The sequence below is a fragment of the Camarhynchus parvulus genome, chromosome 13 (assembly GCF_901933205.1).
Source record: "Camarhynchus parvulus chromosome 13, STF_HiC, whole genome shotgun sequence".
In the NCBI taxonomy this organism is placed as follows: Eukaryota; Metazoa; Chordata; class Aves; order Passeriformes; family Thraupidae; genus Camarhynchus; species Camarhynchus parvulus.
The window spans coordinates 1,223,374-1,235,413 of NC_044583.1; the positions used below are offsets into that span (position 1 = coordinate 1,223,374).

The following is a 12,040-nucleotide window of genomic DNA, read 5'->3' on the forward strand; positions in this document are numbered from 1 at the left end:
CCAGCGCCTTTGGAATGTGTCGGGCGCGGGACAGGAGAGGGGAGCGGGGCACCCCGAGCTGCGTTTGCTTACACGGGTGCTGGGTCCAAACCAGGCCACGGCAGCCAAACCTCAAACACAAAACTGAGGAGAGAGCAGAGAGGATGAGGAGGGACGAGTGCATTCAAAACCCCAACAAAGGGGTGAGAAAAGGAAAAATCCATCAAGGCACATCAGCTGCTCCAGTGCTGAGGGTTCAGGCCCCGCCTGTGCGGGGGATGGTGAGGGCTGGGGAGTGTCCCAGGGAGACACAGCCCGTGGGCTCTGCTCTGAGCCATTCCCTGCCGAAAGGCTGCCAGGATTCCCAGAGCTCAGGCTGAGCCAGCACAGCCCTCCTGATGCTCTGGTGGGTGCAGGGGAAGGAGTGGGAGCTGGTCCTGGCCTGGCCACCTGTGTGACTGCAGCGCTTAACGCTTGACCCCCTCTTGAAGCTGGAGCAATGGGGGGGGCCCTGTTAGCTCCAAAATTAAATATGGAATTGCCCATCCCACCTCCCAGACCTGCACTGGGAGGGGGTCTGGTGAGCCCTATCAGGGTTTCCATCTGCCCCAGGACCCCCACCCTGGGCCCCTCCAGCCCTGCCTTGCTCCGTGCCTGCAGGGATTTGGGGGATTCCCAGCACAGCGGGGCTGGCTCTGCACAGGGGCTGGGGCAGGACTGGCCTGGCCCTGGCCCTGGCCCTGCCTGGGGAGGACCAGGCAGCTGCAGCAGCCCTGTCATTACCCCGGGCTGTGGACCAGCAGCACCATTTGGGACACAAAGCTGTCATTAGTGGGGACACCGGCCTGGGCTAGCATTTATGGCCAGGGAAAGCAGCCCAGGGCTCATCTGCACTTCTCTGTGACCCTCTGGGGACACACAGCCATGCACACGGAGGAATGGGCTGCAGCCCCCAAGGCTGAGCCTTGGCCATGGCTGCCCATGGCACAGCTCTTGGTGCCCCCCAAGATTCCATGGCTGTCACCACCTCCCCGTACCACCACCCATCTGCACTGCCTGGACATGAGCCCTGAGGCCTGCAGGAGCTGCAGAGTAGGGGTGGCTACAGCCCAGGGGTTCCCTCTGGCCACCCCTCTTTGGGCTCCTGACCCCCCTGCAGAGCCTGGAGCCCTTTGGGAAGGGGGACACAGGGTGTGGGTGTGGGGTCCCTGGCGCCAGCACTGCCCAAGACCTCACACAGCCTGTGCCCCAAGAGTGCCCTGCCAGGGCCCAGTGCCTCAGGAGCAGCACTGCCAGGAAATTGTTATTTGTTATCATTTTTTGGCTCCTTTGAGTGTTCCACGTCCTTGGCTGTGTCACTCTGCCGGTGTGTGCAAAACAGCCCAAAGGGATCACCAGGACCTTCCTGGGCACTTCCAGCTGCCATCCCAGGCCACAGGGGCCATCCCAGGGCTGGCAGCGAGTGGCACTGAGCAGGAGCCATCACCTGCTCCCTCCCGAGCTGCCCTGGAGGCCCATGGGCACCTTTCCATCCCCAGGGCCAGCACAGGCATCCCCAGTGAGCCCCTGCACAAAAACTTGTCAGGTTTATGACTTTAGAAAGAGCAAGTGGGGTTTTGGCTTTGGGGTTGGACAGGGAGGGCTGCTGGTGGTTTTCTCCCTGACTCATTCCTTAAGGAGGTGTTAGACAATCCCCACCTTAAATCCAGCTGTGACACAGTGACAAAGCTAGGCAGGGGCTGAGAAATCCCTGTGCTGATCCCCTCCAGTTCTGCTGGATCCCTGATTCACCTGGCATCACTCCAGACGCTCAGGTTTCCAGCAGAAAAGCCCCTTCCCATGGTTGCCCTGGCTGTTACTATCAGATTTTATTTTTTTTAAACCTACAAAGCAAGACCTTGGCAAGGCTGGCTGGGAAATGCATTTCAGATAAAAATAGGAAAAAAAAATTAATGCCAGCAAAACAGCCTGAAACACCAAAAAGAGAAAGATCAAAAATTAGTTATAATTAGCCCTGCTACTTCACAGTGACAAGTGACACACTGTACAAGGGAGCCTCAAATATTTGAGCACAAAGCCTGGTGGCTCCAGGGTCACAGGTGGGGATGGATCTGGTGGCATTTGTGCCCATCCCTGGTGGTGGCAGAGCCCTGCAAGGGCTGGGGGATGGAAGGGACCAGCTGGGCTCTGCCAGGCCTGGAGGAAGTGCAGGGATTCAAACATCCCCTCCTGGGAGTGACACGAGCATGGCCCCCATGGGAACACCGCTTGTTCCCTTTCTGCAAATCCCAAATTCCTTAGCTGAGCCCCCAGCTTGTTCCCTCCACTGTGCACCTCTGTTCTTCCAGCAGTATGCCATGAAAACAAGACATTCCCCACAGCCCAATGTATTTTAATAACAAAGTTGTTGGCACACAGTGCTGGGATCTCGTTTAGTCCAGCAGTTTATTCCAAAGTGCACCTACACTGGTGCCATCCAAACTTGCTGTCACCCTGCATTCCCTGGAATTGGACAGAACCCCCGGTTTCACCGCAGTTCCTGGATGATGGTGTTAATGGAGCCCAGGAGCTCCCTGAAGTATCCGTCCTTGTCCCCTTCCCTCTGCTCCTCGGCCGCCAGCTCCTCGTACTCGCTGCGCAGGAGGCTGAGGGTGGTGCCCAGGGCGGGTCCCCCCGGTAGTGCTCCCTGCAGAAGGCCACCAGGACCCCCACCAGCTTGAGGACCTTCTCACGGGTGTCGTGCTCGGGCATGGCCAGCAGATTGGGCACCAGGGCGCACCAGCCCTGCTCCACCACCGCCGGCACCAGCCTGACCTGCTGGTACTGCTGGATTTTCTCCTCCATCTGCTCTCCGTGCTGGGAGTCCTCAAGCAGCATCTGTGGGAAGTGGTGGAACACAGATTAATGTCCCTGTCAGAGAGGAACTGCTCCCAGGAGGTGACACAGTAGAGGAGGATGCATGTCCTGTACCCCCTGCCGTGGATGGGGACTTGCCACAGAAGACCAGACCGAGGTTGTGTCCCGGCTCCCAGGCCACAGGGGCTGTTTTTCCACTCTGGAGAACTCCCAGGGCCTGGGGGTGTCTGTGTCACACAACCTGGGAGGGGACTCAGGGGCAGGAAGCTCAGCAAGACTTGTAAAGTCTTTGGTCTGATGCTTTTTCCTGCTGACAGGCGCCTGCAGCACCTAATGAACATCATCACTTGGCTCCATGCTGCTCCTTCCAGAGATGGGGGATCTCAGTCTCCTCCAGCCACAGCCAGACCTACACCTGCCAGCCTGGTCCAGAAAACCCCAGTACTGAAATTCTGCAGGGGGCTGGATCCCTTACAGTGACAGGGACCAGCCCAGAGGGGCAAGGGGGCCAGGGGGAGGAAGGGAAAAGATGTGAGGCCTTTGGTGGAGAGGCTGTTGATAGCATGAGATTTCCAGGCAGGGACTTGGAATGACAGCACCAAAGAGACCTCCCCTATCCTGGTTCTCTTGAGAGCTGCCTGCTGAAGTGCAGGCAGGATTTGGGGTGAAAGGGAAGGAATGTGGCAGGAGGAGGCATTCAGAGCCCCAGTGACTCCTGTTTTGCACTGAGAGCTGCCAGGCTGCTTTAGGAGTCCAAACCAATCCATCTGACACTCACTCAGCCCATCTCAAACCTGTCACTCCAGCGCGGAGCAGCCCCCCAGCACCCAGGGTACAGCATTCCCAATCCAAAGAGCAGCTAAAAATCATTGTTTTAACATAAACCCGAGAATCTGCCAGGCTGTGCTTGCCCCAGACCCACGGAGGTAGGAACAGATGGGGCTGCCGGAGGGGAGAGCTGGGAAATGGGCAGCAGGATCAAATGGGAAAGGTTTGAGTCAAATGCCCTTGTCTGCTCCTTTCCCATGGAGCTGACAGGATCATGTTAGAGTCAGCACCTGATAAGATTTCAGACCTGCTAAAATAATTTGCACCTTTACAAAGTCTCCTGGAAAATAACTGATTTAACAGAGAGGTGCTGCTCTGCCGTGCCTGCAACCCAGGTATTAGAGCAGCCATAATCCGCAGGGCAAATTGGCCATAAACCGAGCCAGAGTGGATTTAATTCCCATTCTCTGGAGTCAGGGAAACACACAGACTGAACAACAAGCCATGGCAAGGAAAGACAGGCTTTAAACTGACACTTACAGCAGTAATCCAGGGTATTTGAAAATAAAACACGGAACGTGGCAGGCTGGGCTCCAGCGAGGGACGTGCAGCAGGCAAAGGGCTCTCTGGCAGGCAGGGACACAGCAGAGCTGGCCTGTCCCCTGGCCTTGGCTGGACACCACAGCCCAGGGCCAGCATTCCCTACTTGTATCCTCTGTGTCCTGCTGTTTAAACACCCTCAGGAGGAAATGGTGGCAGTGACTTGAAGGCAAACAAAGGTTTCAGCTCCTCTAGGTTTCCCCAGGCACTGGTGTGGTGTTGGCCAAGGGACTGAAGGGGACTCATCCCCACTGATGCTGGGCTGGCTCCTCCTCCTCATCCTCATCCAGTGATGATTTTCAGGCCTGGCTGGGTTTGGGGATGAAGGTGGGGAGTGCCTGGCCAGTGCCACCCCAGCTCTCACCTTCTCCATGATGAGGTCGTAGAGCAGTGTCACCACACGGACATGGAGGGGCTCCATCCCCTTCTGCCGGAAGAGGCTCCGGAGCACCTGGAGGCCGCCCAGCTTGAGGAACTGCTGCTGGGCATAGGGGAAGTGCCTCAGCATGGAGGACAAAGCAAAGAGAGCCTGGTGGAGAAAGAGAGGGCAATCAGCAAGGTGACCGTGGCCGCCCCATGTGGCATGGCCCCTCTTGATGGCACCCCAAGGGGACAGCAGAAACATGCTCCAGCCCATCTGTGCAGAGCTCCAAGGAACCCAACCTCTCCTTGCTGTGGGACATCTCCAGCAGTCCTGTTTGCAATCCCAACCCTCCCCAGCACTGTGAGGCTGCCAAATTGTGGGTACTTCATCCAAACCCCAGTCTGGGCTGTCACTGAGGCGCCTGTGGCCAACCCCATCACTTCTCCATGTTCACCCCCACAATGGGGTGAGGAGTGTCCAGCACCACCCAGCAGAGCCTGATCCCTACGAGGTGATTTGGATGCCAGGGGTGATGTCCCCACACCCCCACAGTCAGAGGACAAGGCCGTGACGTCCCCCGGCCCAGGCCGTGTCAGGGTGCAGCCCCACAGCCGCCAGCCGGAGCCCAGCCCCCCGCGGTGCCGCAGGGGCTTGGCTCGGAGCCGAGGGGGCAATGAGGGGCCAGCCCAGCGCTGCTGTCACCCCGGCCGCTCTGCCAGCGCAGGGACGGCCGCGCCGCCGGGGGCAGGGGACGCGCTGCTCGCCGCGGCCTGCCCCGCTCCCCACACGGGGCCGGGCCGCGCCCGCTCCGCACGGACAGATCCGAGCTGACAGCCGCGTCTTCCCCGCTCCCGTTTGTTTCTATTTTCCATTTTCCGCGTTGCTGCTGGTGAATTTGAGATGCTGCTGTCTCCCTTTTGAATCGTAGGCCAGAGGACGGCGGAGGGAAGGAATGCACTTTTGGCCTCGCTGCCGTGCGGGGCTGCGAGCACCGGGGCGGAAAAACCGTCGGAGCGGGAGCCCGGGGCTGCTGCCCTGTGCAGGAACGGGCTGGGCCACCAGCCTGGCCTTGGGATCCACTCTGGAGACAGGGGAGACTGCACACAGCACAGGAACTGGGAATTAAAACCTCTGCCCTCCTGGAAAAGAGGGTTCAACCCTTGGAGGGTCTTGTACAGCTGTGTGTGAATGTGGACAATACTGGGCCCACGCCCCTCATTTCTGCAGGGGCTGCCAGCACGATCACTCAGGTTCACTGGAAAGAACTATTCTGGTTCACAGCAGAGCTGTGAGAGCCCCTGCAGCCCAGCCATCCCTCCCCACCCCAAAAGGAGCTCTGGGTTGAGCCACGGGCACTTCTGGGAGGAGTTTCTGGGCATGGAGCATCCCGTGGGATCTCCTCACATCCGTGGCCAAATGCAACGGGGTTCCACAGCTTTCTCCTGTGCCTTTCACTTGCTGGAAAACTCTTACCAGGGTTAAAGGAGAACATATTTTAGGGAGCTCATTACAGGTGAATGGAAGAGCCAGTGGTCTCCCCACCCTGCTGGACCCCTCATGCAGGAGGTCCCTGTGGAAAACAGGGCTGGGGTTTGGGAGCAGCCAGGTAGTGTTACAGAGGTGGCATCACACACTAAAGTGAGGGTAATGGGATCTCATGCTCCAGGGAATACAGCAGGGAGGGAGGGAGGGGGCGAGGAAGCCCCCAGCCCGATGGACAGCACTGCACATTTGGCTTGGGGCTCTTGGTGCTGCTCCTTGCTCCAAAGCCTCTGCCAAAGGCAGGACACAGGGCTGGCTGCAGCAATTAGCTCCTCAGTGTCAGCTCCTGTGTTTGTCAGCCTGTGATGGCTGTGCTGCCGTGGGGACCCTCGGCTGTGCCCCCCAGGAGCTGTGGCACTGTGCTGTCCCCACAGGCTGGCAGAGCCACTGTGAGTGCCACGGCTGGCACTGGAGGGACACCCACAGAGCCAGGGGAGTGCAGGCTCCACCAGTGCTGCTGGGGTGGTTTGGTAGCCAGGGCCCTCCTTCTGCACCCCCGGGAGTGAAGCCCACCCATGTGGTGTCCCACACTGTCCAGATGTCCCTGATGTCCTGAGGGTGTTTACACGGAGCACAGCACAATCCCAGCTTTGCCCAGAGGTGCAGCCCCACTCCTCACCTTCTTCCTGACAGCCAGGGGCTGTTCTGTGGCCAGGATAACCAGGAGCTTCTGCAGGGCACCCCCCTCAATGGCTTCAATCTGCACTTTGGGGTTGCTGCAGGAATGAAAGCAAAAGGCAGGTCACCAAGAGAGTGGGGCACAGCAAGGTGGGAGACACCCTGATCTGGCTTGTGCCAGCACTCGGGTGGCAGCAGGAGCAGGGCAGGGCCTGTCCCCTGTGCTGGCACTGCTGGGGCACCTCGAGGGCTGTGTCCTGTTCTGGGCCCTCATGGGCAGAGAGCCCTGGAGGGGCTGGAGCGTGTCCAGGGCAGGGAACGGAGCTGGGAAGGGGCTGGAGCCCCAGGAGAGGCTGAGGGAGCTGGGAAGGGGCTCAGCCTGGAGCAAAGGAGGCTCAGGGGGCCCTTGTGGCTCTGCACAGCTCCTGCCAGGAGGGCACAGCCGGGGGGGTCGGGCTGTGCTCCAGGGAACAGGGACAGGAGCAGAGGGAACGGCCTCAGGCTGGGCCAGGGCAGGCTCAGGGTGGGCACAGCAGGAATTTCCCCATGGAAAGGGGGCCTCAGGGATTGGGAGGGGCTGCCCAGGGGGGTTTGGAGTGCCCATCCCTGGAGGTGTCCAAGGAAGGGCTGGAGGTGGCACTGAGTGCTCTGGGCTGGGGACAAGGAGGGGATTAGGCATGGTTTGGACTCGATGCTCTGGGACGGATTTTCAAACTTCAATGGTTCTATTTAATTATATTCCCACCTCACAGTGGACGTGAACAAGGGTCAATCCAGCCTGATCCCAAAACAAAATCCCCCAGCTCCCACCAACGCTGGCTCATGGTTATGGAGAAGGTACAAATTGTGCAGCCACCTCAAACACACCTGAAATTAAGGCAGCAGGGGTGGGGAGGGCACACTGGGTCACCTGGGCCTTCCCACCATACCCCCATCCCACCTGGCTTCCCCTGGCAAGGATCCCTCCCCTGTGGCTCCCTGGTTCCATGAATCCTCTCACTCCACATGACATCCACTCCTGAAGAGCCTTTGTATTCCAGTTCCTGCTTCCCCCTCTCCTCGCTTGCTGCCAGCGTGCTGATCACCCACACACCTCTCACAGCAAGAGCTCCTCTCCAAGGACTACTGTGGATAAATCCACCCTCTGCCTGCCAGGACAGGCTGAAACCTCAGGTCAGGATGTCAGCAGCTGCCCAGGGACAGACAGACACACAGACAGACCATTTCTCCCATCCACGCTGACACATTGCAAGCCCACTTCCAATGCATCTTGGAAGGTGGTGGAGCCATCAGACGCTGCAGGCTCCCTCCTTGGCAGGGCTTTCACAGTCAGGGCACAGTGTGCCAGCTGTCTGATCCCTGATCCCGGAGCTCTCCCACTCCAGGAGCAGCTCCACTCTCGAGCCTTTGCTGGCTCTGAAGCAGCAATTGCACCGTGCCAGACAGAGGTCATGGCCCTGCTACAGCACCCACTGCTCCCAGGAGCTGCTGCAGCAGCCACGGCCCAGCCCCTCCAGGAAATAAGAGACACAGAGGCAGGCAGGGTCATAAAGAAACAAAACCAGAGACAAATGGAGCTGGGCAAGGAGTAGCTTGGAGTTAAAACCATTGCTCAGAGCAAATCTGGTGTGGGACTTCCCAGCTGGCAATACCAGGCTCACCCCAGAGCAGGAAAAGGACATTTGTTGAAAGCCACCCTTGATTTCTCCTTCCTCACCCGCTTGCTGCAGCAGACATCCAGGCACAGCCATGGCACAGGCACCCTGCCAAGGTGGGGACATCTGTGACCCTGCCCAGACAGGGCAGGAGGGAGAAAGAACAAACCCAGGAGCTCCAGGATCCTCCTGCACATGAGATTTTCACAGCACAATTCTCAGGCCCCCATGTACCAGCTCTGCAGCATCCCTGGAAGCAAACCAGCTTCTGCAGTGCCTGGGTCAGGTGGGACCTGACACATCCACCATGAGGAGCCCATCCCCAACCTCCCCATGCCAGGAGGTGCAGAAGAGTCTCCTCCTGCAAAAGCAGGATGCAATTTTCCACCCCAATATGTTGTGCAATGCATCAATGGCATTTCTGAATGGGCTGGGGACTGATTTGGGGAGTCAAGAGAGGCAAACAGCAAAAGCCCTAAAACTTCACCTGTCCCCAGGCCACTCCTGGGCCCAAGGCCCAGCTCACAACTGGGGCTCTCATTCATCTCCAGCCAAACCTGCAGCCACAGCCATGGCCCCAACAGCATGTGGTCCAAAAACCTGATCCCATTTCACGTGCAAGTCCCTCTGGGCAATGGAGACTAGAGCAAGTGCAGAAGCAGCTTGCAGGAAGGCACTTTGCTGAGTAGAAGTGCACTGAAAGGACAATCCCCTGCTGGAGACCTCCTGGTGCCATTCAAGGAGAAGAGCACATTTGGGATATCCAAGCTCTTTTGTCACATCTGTTTAAAATAAATAATAAAAACCCTTACAGCAAGAGACACAACCGAGAAATTGGTATGCCTTTAATACTTGGCTGGTCACCTGGAGGATTTGATCTAATTAAAATCTCTGAACCATGGAGCTTTTGCCAAGGAGCAGCTCGGGAGGTGAGGGAGCCTTCCTGGCTGGTGGGTGTGCCGCTCATTTCTCAATGCTCCTGTTGCTCTGTGTCTGCTATCAATGATCCTGGCTTCAAGCTAACAAAAAAGCTTGTTTGAAGGTTTGGAAAACTCAGCAGAGATCTGTACAAATTACACTGTCAAGCCCAGGGAAAAGCAGCCTGAACAAAATAAACACAATGAGACAGACTGTGGAGCGCTCGCATGGGAAATTCAGCCGTGCTAATCTGTTAATGGGGACAGGATGGTGGCATCTGCAACAAAATTCACTGAAACAGGAGTCTGAGGCTGGGACAGGGCTGGGCCAGCCTATAGTGACATCCCCTAATGCTGCAGTGATGGCACAGGTTTGGGTGTGCTGCACTGATGAGATTAACCAGCCCCCATCCCGGGGGAGGAACAGCCACAGGCTGCAGGGACTCAAACAAACCCCATGCAGCTTCCCAGAAGAGACTCCTGTGTGCTGAACAGCTCCAGTTTGCCCTGGGGGGCCCCAGCCTGGCTGTGGGGTCACAGCACATCCCCTCTAGATGTGGCCCTTGCTGCACATCTGAGCTCCTTGTGCCTCCCAGCCACGCTGCCCACATTCTGTGCATTTTCACTGGCAACTCCTGGCATGGAAGCAGTTTCCACTTTGCAGACGAAGGGGTTTTTCAAGAGTACTCTCTGCTAAGAGACACCCTTGTTCCAATCCTCCTAGGACGACCCCAAGTGCACAAATTTAGGAGAGACTTCTCAAAGTTTTTGCAGACTGCACATGCGATGGGTGTGGGAAGACTGAAAAGCAGCAACACAGCCCTGAGGCGACAGCAGCTCTGGAGTTAGGTGGGAACTTACAATAAGGCAGCAAAATTAGATTTAAATTAAAAAAAAAGAGCAAGCCAAGTGGTGCAGAGGGACCTGGAGACTTGGAGGCACAGAGCAGGGCAGGCAGGCAAATGCCCTCATCTCTACTGCTCTGACAAGGACACACAGAGAATATTTATTTCATGGCCTGCTTGTTGCAGAAACTGCATGAGACCTTGGGAAAGAATTGGTGACCTCCTCTCCTGGGCATCCTGCTGAAACCAGGTGGGGAAGGACCAAGCAGGGGTGTGGAAGGGAGTGGGATGGAGGGGCTGCCCCTGCCTGGGCTGGCACAGCGCCCCTCCTGCCCGGGCATCTCCCCAGGCACAGCGAGCCGAGGCTGCAGAGCTGAGCTCTGATGAAAGCCCCGGTGCTGGTGCAAAGGCATGATAATCACTGGGCTAGACGGGGCTTAATGGGTCTCTTCTCTGCTCAGAACCAGCGCTCTGCGGTGCCTCCTGGGAAATCAAAGCCAGGGATCAAAGTCTGTAAGTCTGTGAAACAGCCTAAAAAATTTAGTGTAGTCTATTTAGCTTGTGCTGTAACCTGAGGATCAGAAACAGGCAGTGCGGTGCATTGCTTACCTTGCCCTCCCCCTCTTTCCCTTCCCCTCCCTGGTTTTCAGTCCAAAATCTGTTAATGGAGAAAACAAGAGCAAACCAACAGGGCTGAAATGTGCCTTGTCTGGCTCCTGGGGCTCTCAAACCCTCACACCTGGGTCACACTTTGACAGGCAATGGAAAAGGTCATTTCCGTGAGCCCTGGAAACAAAGCAACACAACCAGGGTCACACTTGAAAAGGCCAATGACTTCTTCATCCTTCTCAGTGTTTGGAGGGTTTCTGACAGCTCTTGTAAGCACAGTCATGTTAAAATTATTTGACAAAAAATAGATAGAGAGATAAAACAAATCATTACAGTGTCAGTAATTCCAGCCCGAACTAGAGCTGTAAATCTGAGACTGAACAAGGGCAGAAAAGAGAGGCAGGGTGATCAGCAGCTCGTTAATACTTGCATGACTGAATTTCAGATTGCAGGTTTAAGAATAAAACAAAAAAGCATTCAAACAGTTCAAGTGAGAAGCGACACATATAGAGAACACAGCTTCCTTCTGCATTCCAAGCTGTGGCTATGAACTATTCCTGTGGGAAATGACCATGGAGCAGCTGCAGTGAGCCAGATGGCTCTGATTCCATGACTTCCAGGTATCCACATCTCCTTCCAAACTTCCTAGTCCTTCCTAAGAGAAGGATAACTGGGACAACTCCATATCAACAGCCCTGCAGCCTCCTCACCCTCCAAAATGACCCCCTGGCTCTGCCAGTAAATGACACTTAAGCACAGGGTGGGTGAATTCCTTACAAAACACACATTTAACTGAGGCTTTCCACACTCCCAAGCTATGGAAAAGGACATTTGCATGCACAATATGAGATACAGGATAATAATAAAATAACCCCAATGTCACCAAGGCCACCTGTGACTGTTGGAGGGAGAAGGAGAAGGAATGAGGCACAGTCACCCCCAAAGCCTCCCCCAAGGGCCACATGCAGCAGAACTGGCCTAAAAATCCTCTTCTCCAAGCACCAGCTCAGACCTGAGTTTATCACAGACAAAGGCCTTCAGAGATACGACTTAAGGAGATTAAAAACCACCCAGAAAAATGGAGCCCTAAGTCATTACACCGATCAAAATACAGCGGAGAAGAAAGCAGGGGTGAGGGGGGAAAACCTGACAAAAGGAAAACTAGGTTTCAATAGGCAACACAATACAACAATTTCATATGAAAGATGTGAAGCATGAAAGAGATGTTAGATGTTCAAAAGCCCAGAATATAGGAGAGATATAAAAAAATCCCCAAGAAGATGAAAA

At 56.2% G+C, this 12,040-nt stretch overlaps 1 protein-coding gene across 1 annotated transcript in view; it reads right to left on the reverse strand.

Moving 5' to 3' along the window:
- Nucleotides 1-2,397: 2,397 nt before the first annotated feature.
- SIL1 (SIL1 nucleotide exchange factor) overlaps nucleotides 2,398-12,040 on the reverse strand; it is a 111,405-nt gene continuing 101,762 nt past the window's right edge. The window contains 4 exon segments of the mRNA XM_030957421.1: nucleotides 2,398-2,646; nucleotides 2,649-2,856; nucleotides 4,568-4,732; nucleotides 6,729-6,825. Of these exon segments, the coding sequence (XP_030813281.1) occupies nucleotides 2,507-2,646; nucleotides 2,649-2,856; nucleotides 4,568-4,732; nucleotides 6,729-6,825 (610 nt within the window). The 3' untranslated portion in view covers nucleotides 2,398-2,506.